Source organism: Coregonus lavaretus (genome assembly GCF_964263955.1).
Source record: "Coregonus lavaretus genome assembly, chromosome: 20".
Lineage (NCBI taxonomy): Eukaryota > Metazoa > Chordata > Actinopteri > Salmoniformes > Salmonidae > Coregonus > Coregonus lavaretus.
In genome coordinates, this window is record NC_140007.1 from 40,834,664 (window position 1) to 40,852,649 (window position 17,986).

At 44.4% G+C, this 17,986-nt stretch overlaps 1 protein-coding gene across 6 annotated transcripts in view; it reads right to left on the reverse strand.

The window, feature by feature from the left end:
* Nucleotides 1-17,986, reverse strand: part of LOC311147726 (sodium channel protein type 8 subunit alpha-like) — a gene marked incomplete at both ends in the record, with an annotated part of 104,147 nt that overhangs the window by 37,657 nt on the left and 48,504 nt on the right. The window contains 5 exons of one of the 6 annotated variants that reach the window (XM_084184489.1): nucleotides 611-849; nucleotides 3,118-3,250; nucleotides 4,921-5,211; nucleotides 14,989-15,276; nucleotides 16,554-16,760. In XM_084184489.1, coding sequence (XP_084040615.1) covers nucleotides 611-849; nucleotides 3,118-3,250; nucleotides 4,921-5,211; nucleotides 14,989-15,276; nucleotides 16,554-16,760 — 1,158 coding nt within the window. Of the gene's footprint in view, nucleotides 1-610; nucleotides 850-3,117; nucleotides 3,254-4,887; nucleotides 5,212-14,988; nucleotides 15,277-16,541; nucleotides 16,761-17,986 lie in introns of all 6 variants that reach the window. The other 5 variants (XM_084184487.1, XM_084184486.1, XM_084184485.1 and 2 more) reach the window with 5 other exon arrangements.

The following is a 17,986-nucleotide window of genomic DNA, read 5'->3' on the forward strand; positions in this document are numbered from 1 at the left end:
TTGGCACATACTCTCCTACAGTCCTCCTGTCCCCTGGCCTCTACGCTTCCATATACTTTCTTAGTTAACCTTTTACTGCAGTGGGCTAAATCAGGGTCACACAGAGTGTTACTTGGTAGTCTTAAACAAATCTACTTTGTAACAAAGTATACACCTCACACACATGGTTATAGGCTTTTAAAAAAAGAAGACACCTGTACTATGTCAGATATAGAGTTGAAATGTATTACATTTAGAGTTTGCAACCCAATATTACACGTTATATACATCACAGAAGACTGAAATATAACAAAACTGTTTGACATAGAAACACCAGATTTTCGGCTGTTTAAAAAAAGAAATGTTTTGATTAATTATGATATTATGAAAAATATTAATAACATTCCGCCAATGAGGCCACTCGTCATTTGACGAATGGGGTTTTAATACTATACAAATACCAGGTTAGTCCCAGCTCAAAGTACCAGCTTAAAGTACCTTTTAAAGGGGCACTGCACCACTTTTTAAGGTTAAAAAGTGGTGAAGTGCCCTTTAAGTACAAGCTTAAAACGACTGTAAATTAAAGCGATTGCAGTAATACCACACAAAAAAGAGATAGTGAAATCCTCACCAGGTTTCCCACGGACAGCACCTCCTCAAAGTGCGGGGTCATGGGGTAGTGCTCCATTGCCATGAAGAGGGTGTTGAGGACGATACAGATGGTGATGGCCAGGTCCACGAAGGGGTCCATGACGATCAGGTTGACGATCTCTTTGATTTTCAACCAGATGGGACAACACTCCCAGATGAGGAAGATGTTGGAGAACTTATACCAGCACGGTGGACAACTACGCTGAGACTCCTCCAGTTCTGAGAAAATTGTTTAAGAGACCCGCCAGGAAAGGAATATATCAAAAATCTAAACAATAGAAAAGTCCCCAACAGTGCAAACCCCCACCAACGTGCCACTCCAGGCAGGCTAAAGGAAAAGTATTTGAAAGAAAGCAAATCGTTTTTGAATCAAGGTCTGCTACTGATAAATGTTACGAAATAATAATACGTTCTGTATATGTAATATATAATAATATGTCTGTCATGAAGTATCTGTCAGTACAAGAATGACAAGATATACAGTGAGTGTACAAAACATTAGGAACACCTGCTCTTTCCATGACAGACTGACCAGGCAAATCCAGGTGAAAGCTATGATCCCTTATTGATGTCACATGTTAAAAAATGATTTTTAAGCATTGAGACAATTGAGACATGGATTGTGTATGTGTGCCATTCTGAGGATGAATGGACAAGACAAAAAATGTAAGTGCCTTTGACAGGGGTATTGTAGTAGGTGCCAGGCGCACCGGTTTGTGTCAAGAACTGCAACGCTGCTGGGTGTTTCACGCTCAACAGTTTTACAGTGTGTATCAAGAATGGTCCACCACTCAAAGGACATCCAGCCAACTTGACACAACTGTGGGAAGCATTGGAGTCAACATGGGCGAGCATCCCTGTGGAACGCTTGACACCTTGTAGAGTCCATGCCTCGATGAATTGAGGCTGTTCTGAGGGCAAAAGGGGGGGTGCAACTCAATATTAGGAAGGTGTTCCTAATGTTTTGTACATTCAGTGTAGCTATAGATACAGATATAGGAGATTTAGAACTGTTCGTCCAATGAGCGTGCAGGGCACCTCAGTTGGTCCCATTCGATAAAAATCGGATCTTATCTTACAGTGAGGGAAAAAAGTATTTGATCCCCTGCTGATTTTGTACGTTTGCCCACTGACAAAGAAATTATCAGTCTATAATTTTAATGGTAGGTTTATTTGAACAGTGAGAGACAGAATAACAACAACAAAATCCAGAAAAACGCATGTCAAAAATTTTATAAATTGATTTGCATTTTAATGAGGGAAATAAGTATTTGACCCCCTCTCAATCAGAAAGATTTCTGGCTCCCAGGTGTCTTTTATACAGGTAATGAGCTGAGATTAGGAGCACACTCTTAAAGGGAGTGCTCCTAATCTCAGCTTGTTACCTGTATAAAAGACACCTGTCCACAGAAGCAATCAATCAATCAGATTCCAAACTCTGTACCATGGCCAAGACCAAAGAGCTCTCCAAGGATGTCAGGGACAAGATTGTAGACCTACACAAGGCTGGAATGGGCTACAAGACCAAAATCGAGCTCTTTGGCATCAACTCAACTCGCCGTGTTTGGAGGAGGAGGAATGCTGCCTATGACCCCAAGAACACCATCCCCACCGTCAAACATGGAGGTGGAAACATTATGCTTTGGGGGTGTTTTTCTGCTAAGGGGACAGGACAACTTCAATGCATCAAAGGGACGATGGACGGGGCCATGTACCGTCAAATCTTGGGTGAGAACCTCCTTCCCTCAGCCAGGGCATTGAAAATGGGTCGTAGATGGGTATTCCAGCATGACAATGACCCAAAACACACGGCCAAGGCAACAAAGGAGTGGCTCAAGAAAAAGCACACTAAGGTCCTGGAGTGGCCTAGCCAGTCTCCAGACCTTAATGCCATAGAAAATCTGTGGAGGGAGCTGAAGGTTCGAGTTGTCAAACGTCAGCCTCGAAACCTTAATGACTTGGAGAAGATCTGCAAAGAGGAGTGGAACAAAATCCCTCCTGAGATGTGTGCAAACCTGGTGGCCACCTACAAGAAATGTAGCCTGACCTCTGTGATTGCCAACAAGGGTTTTGCCACCAAGTACTAAGTCATGTTTTGCAGAGGGGTCAAATACTTATTTCCCTCATTAAAATGCAAATAAATGTATAACATTTTTGACATGCGTTTTTCTGGATTTTTTTGTTGTTATTCTGTCTCTCACTGTTCAAATAAACCTACCATTAAAATTATAGACTGATCATGTCTTTGTCAGTGGGCAAACGTACAAAATCAGCAGGGGATCAAATACTTTTGTCCCTCACTGTATCTTAAAGCAGTGCGATAGAAATAACTGTTCCTCCAAAAAGGTAAGAGACAATTTAGACTAAGAAAATATGCCTTTCTTCTACATCAGATTTGAAACTTTTCGGTTTACACTGTCAGCTGAAAACAATAGAGCATGGAAATAGCTAGTTAGTGTAGGGAGCTTTAAAGCATAGGGGCAGTACCCTCCGCTAGAGTGTTGGTGATGGCGCTCATGACACTGTTGGCCCGCTCTTTCCTTCCGAAGGAGGTATTGAGCTGGTCCACAGACACCATCAGGGAACCAGACAGCTTCTTCTTCACCTCAACCTCAGTAGTGGGCTGCCAGGAGGAAGAAGAAGAATCAAGCACTGATGGTAGTCAAACCATGAACACCACCGTACAGCGCCATCGCTGGCCAGGGAGGGAAGTGCACTTGTAACAAGATTGGATTGGATTGGACGGAAGGGTGGGATAAATTGTAAGTTGGTAAATTTTTGGTTGGCACACAGGGTAGTAATGTATTTGTCTTGTTGTCGATGGACGCTGATGGTAGGGAGAGTATGTTGTGTCTAGAAACATGCAGGTCATTCACAGCCAGAGTGAGAGCAGTGGTATAGCGATATTTGACTATTATTGTGACCTTATTACATAATACTTGAATAACATTTGAATATTCAGAAATTGAGAAGGGAAGTGTTTTGTACGTGTGTTTATGTATTCACAGTGTTACTTACCTATTCTCTGAACCAACCATTACGTCTGAACCAACCTAAATGTCCCCCTGCCTAAATGTGCCAATTCTGCCACTATATTTTACCTTCTAATCATTATCCTGTCCTTAACGCCTCCATACTCAGTACTCCACACTATGTGATAGTACTTTTTGACCCTAGAATATCACCTTCAAGTCTTGTAAAAAATCCTGTAGCATTTGAGGAGAACGTAGAGGGAAGAGTAGTGTGGTTACCGTAGAGAACATTAGGGGCAACATTATTGGGATTGAGATCCTTCCAGTCGTCATGCATTGAGCATGCACCAAGTCAAAGAGAAGGAGAGGAGAGACACCATAGTCACTAGATTAGTTGCTATCATGCTGGCTAAGTTAGAAACACTGTACAACACCTGTAGAAGGGCCAGGTCAAACTACCATGCTGCTTACTAGCACGAGAGAAACATTGGTTTGGCTTTTTTTGTTTTGTTTGGTTTGTTCACTGCGGATTGTTTGAAAAGGAAGGGACTATTTTGGCTATTTTGAAGAGGGTTTTTACTTACAATGACTGTGATATGTGGTTGTTTTTACCTACTGTATTTTAGTTGAAGGCACTGACTGTTTGTCGCCCTAAGATAAGAGAGTTTGCTAAATTTGTAAAATGTTAAAGAAATAGTTCAAGACTTTGGCAATTAAGCCCTTTTTTATTTACCCAGAGTCAGATGAACTCGTGTATACCATTTGAATGTCCCTGTGTGCAGTTTGAAGGAAGTTGAAGGTAGTTTCTGGAGCCAATACTAACTAACGTTAGCGCAATGACTGGAAGTCTACAGGAGCAAGGGCTTAATTGCCAAAATCTCTAACTATCCCTTTAATGTCAATGTAATGTCACACTGTTTGGCGTGTGGAAATCAAAACCTTGAGATATAAAACAACAGTATGTTGGAAGTCACTGAAAAACCCAGTTATAAAGTAACAATAAGAACCTTTTTTTCTGATAAACTAAAGTTTCTCTATTTTGCTTATTTGGCTAGTGTTGGGGGGCAGCATAGCATACACTACATACTAGGAGCAGGGGAGGAGGGCGAGCGCAGATAGCGCAGACATACGGACTTGCAAAGAAGAAAGTCGAGAAGAGAGAGAGAGAATAAGAAAGTGAGGGAAGCGAGAAAGTCGAGAGAGAGAGAGAGAGAGAGAGTAAGAGCGAGAAGGATGGGGCCATGCCTAGACAAGACGGGTCTGAGTTACTCATTGACTTCCTTACACTGTCGTCACCAGTTGCCTTATCTATTTTCACCTCAGGCAGAAGGCGTCCGCCGGTCCCCGGACTGATCAGAGACACCACGCCGTTGCAGTCCACCGTCGAGTTCCTCTTCCCGCCACCGTGGTGGTAGCCCGTGTAGCTGCTCCGCCGGTACGGGCTGAACCGGGAGCCCCGTCTCTCTTCGCACTCTTCCACTGTGCTGTGCTCGTCGTCGGCAAACTCATTTTCTGAGACCACGTCTTTGCCGCGGCCCTTGAAGCTGAAGATGCTGCTCTTGCTGTTGTGCCTCGACAGAAACGGTGAGCCGGGGATACTGAGGAGGGACTGCAGGGGACAAGGAGACAAGGAGAGGAAATAAGGATAGGAGACGAGTGAGTGAATGATTGAAATGTATATAGTTGTAACACAAATCACATCATAGCGCTGAAGGTCATGGGTTCGATCTCCACAACCACCTCTGCTACTTGATATCCTCCTGCCTTTCTCTCAACGTCTATTTCTGTCTAAATGAAGCCATTTTCAGAAATGTCTGTAAATTTACATTAATTCAAAATAAAAACACATCTTGTCAAAGAGACAGTGCTATTATTTTTTCATCTTACCGTGACATTCAACAACATAGCTCAGGCAGTAGGAAGCTCTCTCATCCATGCAGATGATACAGTCTTATACTCAACTGGCCCATCCCCAGATTTTGTGTTAAACACTACAACCAAGCTTTCTTACTGTCCAACAAGCTTTCTCTGCCCTTAACCTTGTTCTGAACACCTCCAAAACAAAGGTCATGCTAGCGACTGGAACGAGCTGCAAAAAACACTCAAACTGGACAGTTTTATCTCCATCTCTTCATTCAAAGACTCAATCATGGACACTTACTGACAGTTGTGGCTGCTTCGCGTGATGTGTTGTCTCTACCTTCTTTTTTTTTTCTTAGTGGGTAGATCAGCTTTAATATTGCAGATAGATTGTAACTTCAATCAATGTAATTGTCAGCATCACTTCCATCATCTGCATCATATGTTTTATTTTCTTCTTTTTTCGCCGCATATATATATATATATATACACATACATACATACATACACGCACACACACACACACACATACATACACATACATACATATACGCATATACATACATATATACATACACATCTTTTAAAAATATATATATTTCCCTTTATTACTTTCTAACCCCACCATCCCTTCCCTAATTGGAGTAAACTAGTGAACAACAATGCTTAGGCCTCTACTTCCAGCTTATACATACTATATACATTTTATGGACACAGTCAATAATTATATTTTGTTTGTTTTTACTCCTGAACTTCCTCCGATCATTTTCATGATGTCCATCTGGTATGCTTCTACAGTATATATAAACCCCAGCTGTACTTTATCAAATGCCTTTTCGAAGTCTGCTATGAATAGTAGGCCTGTTTTCCCAGATTTTTCATAGTGTTCTATTGTTTCCAGTACTTGCCTTATATTATCTCCAATGTATCGCCCATGTAAAAAACCTGTCTGATTAGAATGAATAATGTCCAACAATACCTTTTTAATTCTATGCGTTATACATTTTGCTAGAATCTTTGCATCACAACACTGAAGTGTAAGGGGCCGCCAATTTTTGTAATGGACTGGATCTTTATATTTTCCACTTGTATCCTGTTTCAGTAATAATGAAATCAGACCTTCTTCTTGAGTGTCTGATAATCTACCATTTACATAGCAGTGCTTAAAACATGCTAATAACGGTCCTCTGAGTATATCAAAAAAGGTTTGGTATACCTCGACTGGTATGCCATCCAACCCTGGAGTTTTCCCGGACTTAAAGTCTTTAATTGCATCCAGAAGTTCCTCCTCTGTAATTTCACCTTCACGTGAGTCTTTCTGTATGGCTGTTCATTTTACATTATCAATAGAAAAAAATATCTCTACAATTAGCTTCAGTTAGAGGAGATGGAGGCGACTGAAACAAAAACATATGCTTAAAGTACTTTGTTTCCTCCTTCAAAATATCATTTGGTGAATCATGGGTGACTCCATAATTTGTAACCAGTTTCCATAAATTATTTTTGGTAGCATTCCTATGTTGAAGATTAAAAAAGAATTTGGTGCATTTTCCCCCATATTCCATCCAGTTCGCTTTATTTTTATAATATATTACACTTGATCTTTCTTGAATAAGTTTCTCCATTGCTTTTTGTTTTTCCTCTAATTTATTCTGAGCCTCTATGTTACAGTTTTTATTGCTATCTACAGTGGGGAGAACAAGTATTTGATACACTGCCGATTTTGCAGGTTTTCCTACTTACAAAGCATGTAGAGGTCTGTAATTTTTATCATAGGTACACTTCAACTGTGAGAGACAAAATCTAAAACAAAAATTCAGAAAATCACATTGTATGATCTTTAAGTAATTAATTTGCATTTTATTGCATGACATAAGTATTTGATACATCAGAAAAGCAGAACTTCATATTTGGTACAGAAACCTTTGTTTGCAATTACAGAGATCATACGTTTCCTGTAGGTCTTGACCAGGTTTGCACACACTGCAGCAGGGATTTTGGTCCACTCCTCCATACAGACCTTCTCCAGATCCTTCAGGTTTCGGGGCTGTCGCTGGGCAATACAGACTTTCAGCTCCCTCCAAAGATTTTCTTTTGGGTTCAGGTCTGGAGACTGGCTAGGCCACTCCAGGACCTTGAGATGCTTCTTACGGAGCCACTCCTTAGTTGCCCTGGCTGTGTGTTTCGGGTCGTTGTCATGCTGGAAGACCCAGCCACGACCCATCTTCAATGCTCTTACTGAGGGAAGGAGGTTGTTGGCCAAGATCTCGCGATACATGGCCCCATCCATCCTCCCCTCAATATGGTACAGTCGTCCTGTCCCCTTTGCAGAAAAGCATCCCAAAAGAATGATGTTTCCACCTCCATGCTTCACGGTTGGGATGGTGTTCTTAGGGTTGTACTCATCCTTCTTCTTCCTCCAAACACGGCGAGTGGAGTTTAGACCAAAAAGCTATATTTTTGTCTCATCAGACCACATGACCTTCTCCCATTCCTCCTCTGGATCATCCAGATGGTCATTGGCAAACTTCAGACGGGCCTGGACATGCGCTGGCTTGAGCAGGGGGACCTTGCGTGCGCTGCAGGATTTTAATCCATGACGGCGTAGTGTGTTACTAATGGTTTTCTTTGAGACTGTGGTCCCAGCTCTCTTCAGGTCATTGACCAGGTCCTGCCGTGTAGTACTGGGCTGATCCCTCACCTTCCTCATGATCATTGATGCCCCACGAGGTGAGATCTTGCATGGAGCCCCAGACCGAGGGTGATTGACCGTCATCTTGAACTTCTTCCATTTTCTAATAATTGCGCCAACAGTTGTTGCCTTCTCACCAAGCTGCTTGCCTATTGTCCTGTAGCCCATCCCAGCCTTGTGCAGGTCTACAATTTTACCTGATGTCCTTACACAGCTCTCTGGTCTTGGCCATTGTGGAGAGGTTGGAGTCTGTTTGATTGAGTGTGTGGACAGGTGTCTTTTATACAGGTAACGAGTTCAAACAGGTGCAGTTAATACAGGTAATGAGTGGAGAACAGGAGGGCTTCTTAAAGAAAAACTAACAGGTCTGTGAGAGCCGGAATTCTTACTGGTTGGTAGGTGATCAAATACTTATGTCATGCAATAAAATGCAAATGAATTACTTAAAAATCATACAATGTGATTTTCTGGATTTTTGTTTTAGATTCCATCTCTCATAGTTGAAGTGTACCTATGATAAAAATTACAGACCTCTACATGCTTTGTAAGTAGGAAAACCTGCAAAATCGGCAGTGTATCAAATACTTGTTCTCCCCACTGTATCTGTTCTGTTAGACCTTCTATTTCCGTTGTTAATGTGGACTCTTTTGACCTAAATTGCTTTTGTTTTCGAGATGAGTACTGAATTGCATGGCCTCTAAAGGCACATTTAAAGGTGTCCCATACAATACGGGGATTTGCTGTACCTATGTTATGTCAGAAAAAATCAGTTATAAATTCCTCTGTCCTAGTTAAAAACAAGTTATCATCCAACAGGCTTTGATTAAATTTCCAATATCCTCGCCCACATGGAAATTCAGTAAGAGTAATGTATATGCCAATTATATGATGGTCCGACCGCATTCTGTCCCCTATCAACACTTTTTTAACTTTTGGTGCCAACGAGAATGACATAAGAAAGAAGTCAAGACGACTAGCTTGATTGAGTCTCCGCCATGTATATCTAACTAGATCAGGATATTTAAGCCTCCATATATCTACTAGTTCTAATGTATCCATGACATTCATGATACAGCCCTTTGTGCTGTTGTCTGTGCCCAATAATGTTGGTACCATGTTTTGTGCTGCTGCTATGTTGTGTTGCTACCATGTTGTTGTCATGTTGTGTTGCTACCATGCTGTGTTGTCATGTGTTGCTGCCATGCTATGTTGTTGTCTTAGGTCTCTCTTTATGTAGTGTTGTGTTGTCTCTCTTGTTGTGATGTGTGTTTTGTCCTACATTTTTATTTTTAAATCCCAGCCCCCGTCCCCACAGGAGGCCTTTGCCTTTTGGTAGGCCGTCATTGTAAATAAGAATTTGTTCTTAACTGACTTGCCTAGTTAAATAAAGGTTAAATAAAAAATAAAAATAAAGAATACAAAAATAAAAGGGTCTACTGAAGAGACAGACATGATTTAGTTTGAAATATATTCCAAGGTAATTTTATTTTAGACAAATAATCATGTTATGTGGCAAAACGCTATATATCCACCCCAAACAACAGAACTGCAATACAAAAACTATCCCAATTGGGTTTTAAACAGTTACGTGTAATAAAGTATCGATACTTAAATCAACATTAAAATATTCCATTTGTTTCAACTATATTGTGTAAATAGCCGATGTATTGTATCCAGAGGGTGAACAGTGTATATACAATGTGGGTTTTCTTAGCGGCAACTTTTGGAAAACAGTTTCTGGGGGTTTAACAGGTTTTTTCTGTAGGATAAATCCAGGGAAGCTTTTTGAGTTTGATTGTATACAATTTAGGGAAGGATTTAATTAATTGCCGGTCAAGGATGGATTGATTCTTATTGTTGCAGTGGCACAGCCCTCTGACACAGCCCCCTGACACAGCCCTCTGACAAAGCCCTCTGACACAGCCCTCTGACACAGCCCTCTGACACAGCCCTCTGACACAGCCCTCTGACACAGCCCTCTGACACAGCCCTCTCACATCCCTCTGACACAGCCCTCTGACACAGCCCTCTCACAACCCTCTGACACAGCCCTCTCACAGCCCTCTGACAGCCCTCTGACACAGCCCTCTGACACAGCCCTCTGACACAGCCCTCTGACACAGCCCTCTGACACAGCCCTCTGACAACCCTCTGACAAAGCCCTCTGACACAGCCCTCTGACACAGCCCTCTGACACAACCCTCTGACACAGCCCTCTGACACAGCCCTCTCACATCCCTCTGACACAGCCCTCTCACAGCCCTCTGACAGCCCTCTGACACAGCCCTCTCACAGCCCTCTGACACAGCCCTCTGACACAGCCCTCTCACAGCCCTCTGACACAGCCCTCTGACACAGCCCTCTCACAGCCCTCTGACACAGCCCTCTGACACAGCCCTCTCACAGCCCTCTGACACAGCCCTCTCACAGCCCTCTGACACAGCCCTCTGACACCGCCCTCTGACACAGCCCTCTCACATCCCTCTGACACAGCCCTCTGACACAACCCTCTGACACAGCCCTCTCACAGCCCTCTGACACAGCCCTCTGACACAGCCCTCTGACACAGCCCTCTGACACAGCCCTCTGACACAGCCCTCTGACACAGCCCTCTGACACAGCCCTCTCACAACCCTCTGACACAGCCCTCTGACACAGCCCTCTCACATCCCTCTGACACAGCCCTCTGACAGCCCTCTGACACAGCCCTCTCACAGCCCTCTGACACAGCCCTCTGACACAGCCCTCTCACAGCCCTCTGACACAGCCCTCTCACAGCCCTCTGACACAGCCCTCTCACAGCCCTCTGACACAGCCCTCTGACACAGCCCTCTCACAGCCCTCTGACACAGCCCTCTGACACAGCCCTCTGACACAGCCCTCTGACACAGCCCTCTCACAGCCCTCTGACACAGCCCTCTGACACAGCCCTCTGACACAGCCCTCAGCCCTCCGTAGGTTTGCAGCCAGTAGTCTATTATTGTTTCCCGTTGCTGAATCTTGGCTCTCTCCTTTTCATGAGCTTGTTTAAAAAGTTGAATCTTTCGGTTAACAGGAACTGATATCACAGGCTCCAAACTGTTGAAGGGATCCATAATAATCGAAAGGTCCACGACACTCAAGAGCTCAAAGCTAACGTAATGCTAGGTAGTCAGCGCGCGCACAGCCGAGAGTGACAGCTGTCCATCTCCGCATCTGGCTGACTAAGCCAGGGGTTAGCCTAAATGAATAAGATAAGGTTCTGATCACATTCCTAAGTGTGTAAAAAATAGTATGGGTAGCCATTTGATTAGCTGTTCAGGAGTCTTATGGCTTGTGGGTAGAAGCTGTTAAGAAGCCTTTTGGACCTAGACTTGGCGCTCCGGTACCGGCTGCCGTGAGGTAGCAGAGAGAACAGTCTATGACTAGGGTGGCTGGAGTCTTTGACCATTTTTAGGGCCTTCCTCTGACACCGCCTGGTATAGAGGTCCTGGATGGCAGGAAACTTTGATCCAGTGATGTACTGGGCAGTGTCTTGCGGTCGGAGGCCTTGCGGTCGGAGGCCGAGCAGTTGCCATACCAGGCAGTGATGCAACCAGTCAGGATGCTCTCGATGGTGCAGCTGTATAACTTTTTGAGGATCTGAGGACCCATGCCAAATCTTTTCAGTCTCCTGAGGGGGAATAGGCTTTGTTGTGCCTTCACGACTGTCTTGGTGTGTTTGGACCATGATAGTTTGTTGGTAACGTGGACACCAAGGAGCTTGAAGCTCTCAACCTGCTCCACTACAGCCCCGTCGATGAGAATGGGGGTGTGCTCAGTCCTCCTTTTCCTGTAGTCCACAATCATCTCCTTTGTCTTGATCACGTTGAGGGAGAGGTTGTTATCCTGGCACCACACTGCCAGGTCTCTGACCTCCTCCCTATAGGCTGTCTCGTCGTTGTTGGTGATCAGGCCTACCACTGTTGTGTCATCGGCAAACGTAATGATAGTGTTGGAGTCGTGCCTGCAGTGTGTCTACTACTATTCTCACTGTGAACCTGGACTTGTACTGTATCAATCATCTTACTACTGTTATATACGTGTTCACTCTGCTGATTTGACACGTTTATGGTCACTAGCCTGTGACTACTCATCTGGTGAGAGGGCCTATTCTCTAGTACGGATGATAATGATGATGGTCTCTGACAAAAACCTAGTTCTAACACCAATAGAAATCACATGAATGCATTGCTTTGCGTTTAAATAACAGTTATTTTCAGGGGTTTGAATACTCATATACTATAAGCTGGAGTCCTGCCCTGTGTTGTTGAACAGTGTCACAATCGTTGAGAGACAGGTCAGACCAAGGTGCAGCGTGGTATGCGTACATATTTATTAATGAAGATAAACACTTGACAAAACAACAAAAGCAACGTAACGTGAAGTCCTATGGGCTATACTCACAACAAGCCTAACCAGGAACACAAACAAGATCCCACAACTAAGGTAGGCAACCAGGCTACTTAAGTATGATCCCCAATCAGAGACAAGGAGCGACAGCTGCCTCTGATTGGGAATCACACCCGGCCAAACATAGAAATACAAATACTAGATTCAACATAGAAATACAATAACATAGATCTCAAACTGAACTCACACCCTGACCCAACCAACAAGAGTTCTCTAGGTCAGGGCGAGACAAACAGATACAGCAGGGCCGGGACGATACCAGTATCGCAATATTTTGTCCATGGCAAAAATGAAAACATGAAGCAGACCACACTCTTTGGTCCTTTAAAAACCTGCTGTATGTAAAATATTGTGTGCTATAGCTTGGAAAATAAATAAATGTGACTCTGGATGACAACATCATGATTTTTGTTTCCAACATTAGGGCTGTTTAATTAAAGAAGTTAAATCCACTTTGTGTTTTGTTTCCTTGCCACGATGCTAATGAGTATCGCAATACTGGTATTGTCCTGCCCCTAAGTAACAGTACAATATGAAAGACCCCAGAACAAAACAACACTTTGCTCTACTGAAACATTAATGTATTCACTGTTAATAATTCAAGCCTTGGATGAATGCTACTGTATCTTTAGCTACAACAATGATTACCGCCCCTTAGCACGTCGGTAGCCATGAAGTGCTTTGAAAGGCTGGTCATGGCTCACATCAAAACCAGCATCCTGGAAACCCTAGACCCACTCCAATTCGCATACTGCCCCAACAGATCCACAGATGACGCAATCTCAATCGCACTCCACACTGCCCTTTCCTACTTGGACAAAAGGAACACCTATGTGAGAATGCTGTTCATTGACTACAGCTCAGCATTCAACACCATAGTGCCCACAAAGCTAATCACTGAGCTAAGGACCCTGGGACTAAACACCTCCCTCTGCAACTGGATCCTGGACTTCCTGACGGGCCGCCCCCAGGTGGGAAGTGTAGGCAACAACACATCTGCCACGCTGATCCTCAACACGGGGGGCCCTCAGGGGTGCGTGCTTAGTCCCCTCCTGTACTCCCTGTTCACCCACGACTGCGTGGCCAAACACGACTCCAACACCATCATTAAGTTTGCTGACGACACAACAGTGGTAGGCCTGATCACCGACAACGATGAGACAGCCTATAGGGAGGAGGTCAGAGACCTGGCAGTATGGTGCCAGGATAACAACCTCTCCCTCAATGTGAGAAAGACAAAGGAGCTGATCGTGGATTACATGAAAAGGAGGGCCGAACAGGCCCACATTAACATCGACAGGGCTGTAGTGGAGCGGGTCGAGAGTTTCAAGTTCCTTGGTGTCCACATCACCAACAAACTATCAGGGTCCAAACACACCAAAACTGTAGTGAAGAGGGCACGACAAAGCCTATTCCCCCTCAGGAGAATGAAAAGATTTGGCATGGGTCCTCAGATCCTCAAAAAGTTCTAAAGCTGCACCATCGAGAGCATCCTGACTGGTATGGTAACTACTCAGCATCTCACCGTAAGGCGCTACAGAGGGTAGTGCGTATGGCCCAGTACATCACTGGAGCCAAGCTTCCTGCCATCCAGGACCTATATACCAGGCGGTGTCAGAGGAAGGCCCAAAAAATTGTCAGACTCCAGTCACCCAAGTCATAGACTGTTCTCGCCAAGTCTAGGACCAAAAGGCTCCTTAACAGCTTCTACCCCCAAGCCATAAGACTGCTGAACAATTAATCAAATGGCCACCCGGACTATTTACATTCCCCCTCTCCTCCTCCATTTGTTTTTACACTGCTACTATCTATGCATAGTCACTTTATCCCTACCTACATGTACAAATTACCTCGACTAACCTGTACCCCCGCACATTGACTCTGTACCGGTACCCCCAGTATATAGCCTCGTTATTGTTATTTTATTGTGTAACTTTTTATTATTTTTTACCTTATTTTATTTAGTAAATATCTTGAACTGCATTGTTGGTTAAGGGCTTGTAAGTAAGGATTTCACGGTAAGGTGGCATGTGACAAATAACATTTTATTTTATTTGAACAGCAGGTTATGATGAATGCCACTGTATCTTTAGCTACAACAGCAGGTTATGATGAATGTATCTGTGGTTGAAGCCCTGTTACTCTGTGGTTGAAGCCCTGTTACTCTGTGGTTGAAGCCCTGTTACTCTGTGGTCGAAGCCCTGTTACAAAGCTCTAAATAGTCTTAATCTGAAACCAAACCCTAATGTTTAAATTTACTTAGAAGGGAACTAAAATCATTTTGAACATTGGAGTGTCAATATGTGACCTCAAATGAACTGCTGTTATTTAGTCCTATTCTGTCTTCCTCCAGGAATGCATTGCACAGTGACAAACAGTGACCTTTGACGCTGGTCCTCTCACCTGGTTCATGATGGAAGACTTGCGGCCTAGCCGGTTGTCAGGGAAATGGAAGCGGCTCCTCTTGCTGCCGTCGTCCGACTCGGACTTGATGAATTTCTCGCAGTCCCCCTTCTCCTCCCGCTGCGACTGCTCTTTCTGGCGCCACTTCTTCTTGCGGTTGCGCCGCTCCTTGGCGCTCTTGGAGCTGAGCTTGGACATCTCTGACGAGCTACAGGACAGGTTCCCCCTGCCGTCGTCATCCCCTACGTCCTCCGACACCGTGCCCGCCGACGTCGCCATGGCATTGGCCTATCGCAGACCGCCACACCGGGAGAGAGAGTGAGAAAAACACCTGTCTGTGTCCAGTCCTACTGAAGTCTAATCTATACCCTAAGCAAATACGCAATGCATTTAGCTAGCTACGCAAAAATGGCAATCCTGTGTAGTTGTATCGAGATACAAATTGCGGGGCTGCAGCTGCACTTGACTTACTTGGGGCTGTGCAAGTTTGCGTATTTGTGCTAAGCAAGTACGCAGAACAGCCATTTTGCATAGCTTGGCTTCAGAGACATGGCTGTACAGCTTATATCAGGATAAACAGGTTTAAACTAGCCATATGTGACAGACAGGGGTCCAAGCCCAGTTTGCTGTGAGCCAAAAGAGTGCATTAGCCCGCTAAGCCAAAGCCTAGGCATTGGCTCAGGAAGCCCATGCAAATCTTCAGGTCTCAGGCAAGGTTACTCACCTCCGTCACAAACACAGTGAGGTATAGGAGCACGGTAACGAACACGGCTCCACTGCTTATATTAGACACAACAGATTTAAACCAAACAGACAGTCAAGGATAGGACTGGAGTATAGTAAGCACAGGCAGTACAGTATACACAGAGCGATGATGAGAGACAGACAGACAGACAGACAGACAGACAGACAGACAGACAGACAGACAGACAGACAGACAGACAGACAGACAGACAGACAGACAGACAGACAGACAGACAGACAGACAGACAGACAAACAGACAGACAGCCCGACCGACAGACAGACAGACAGCCCGACAGACAGACAGACAGGCAGGCAGGCAGACAGACAGACAGACAGACAGACAGACAGACAGACAGACAGACAGACAGACAGACAGACAGACAGACAGACAGACAGACAGACAGACAGACAGAAAGACACACAGACAGAAAATACAGACACACAGAACAGACAGACAGACAGAAAATACAGACACACAGAACAGTCAGACAGACAGACAGACCGGAAGACAGACAGACAGACAGACAGAATGACAGACAGACAGACCGGCAGACAGAAAATACAGACAGACAGAACAGACAGAACAGACACTGACCTGTGCGGCCTCCTGCAGAGACAGTGACAACAAAGACAAAGAAACAAACACATATACAGTGTAACAGTGTACGGTTACAATGAATTGCATCTGAAATGGCACCCGTTTCCCTCCACATAGTGCACTACCTGGTCAAAAGTAGTGCATTATACAGTGTATCAGGGAAAAGGTGCCATTTGGCAGCCACATAGACATGCTGAGACACAGAGACACTGGGATACTGACCTGTGCAGCCTCCTGCTGGTTCTTGATCTGCTCCAGCATGGCCTTGAACTCCGCCTCTTTCTGCTCAGCCTCCTCCATTGTGGCCTGGTTCTGCTCCTCATAGGCCATGGCCACCACAGCGAGGATCAGATTGACCAGGTAGAAGGACCCCACGAAGATCACCAGCACAAAGAAGATCATGTAGGTCTTCCCTGCTGCCCGCAGGGTCTGGAAGGGGAGAGAGAAGACAGCAGAGGGTCAGATACACTCCAAAAGGGTTCTTTGGCTGTCCCCATACGAGAACCCTTAGAAGAACCCTTTTTGGTTCCAAGTAGAATTATTTTTGATTCCAGGTATAACCCTTTTGGGTTCCATGTAGAACCTTCTGTAGAAATGGTTTTACATGGAACTCAAAAGGGTTCAACCTGGAACCAAAGGGGTTTTACCTGGAACCAAAAAGGGTTCTTCAAAGGGTTATCCTATGGGGACAGGCGAATAACCCTTTTAGGTTCTAGATAACACCTTTTTTTCTAAGAGTGTACACTGATATTTGACCTATAACCCCTGACCTCTAACCCGAACAATAACCCTTCCCTGCCGTCCTTAGGGTCTGGAAGAGAACAGAGAGTACAGCAGAGTCAGACACTTGTCTCCCATCCAGTCCTCCAGAAGAGGCTGTCAATTTGTTCCCCTCCTCTACCCAGATCGTGTTCATTACGATGATAACTTGGTCATATGACAGGGCCGTGAGGTTCATATTGAGGTGGGGTTAGAGGGTAGAGGTCAAAGGTTAAAGGTCAGAGGTTATGTATCAGTTACTGAGTACTGTTGAACCTATCCAGGCTGTGTAGAAGTGTAGAATCTAAATGCTGGTGGTAGTACTTTAACACTTCCCCACTTCAACACATTAAATTCCATTTAGATTTCCTTCTGCTTACCAGAGTGTGATGATGATTCTAATTCACTGTCATAGACATTATGTAGGCCGATAAACAGTGAGGTGTAGAACTGATCTGACGCTAGGAACTGATAATGGATATGCCTCAACACCAGAAGCACTTCCATGCACTGACGGCATTTTGTTAGCTAGCTAGGTTCCCAGTGTGTGTGTTAGGTTCCCAGCATGGGCACAACTTGGCGTTATTTATCAAATGGAGCCTGGACTCCCCCATATCTGCATTTTGACCTAGTCTTCTATGAACAGTGCAGTGGAAGCACACCCCAACAGCCAGCTAGCACACAAGCCCAATCATTTCAGTGGGTTGCTATCCCCAGCGGAGAGACCATGAGACTCAAGCAGAGAAAGGAAAACAGGAGCCAAGCTCTAAATAAAACAACCACTCTGATTCAGAATGCTATTTGGAATTCCATCATTCCATGTATACATAACATGATTGTGACATGTAATACATTTGTATGTGTTGAATGAGTAGACATTTCTCTCAGTTATATTC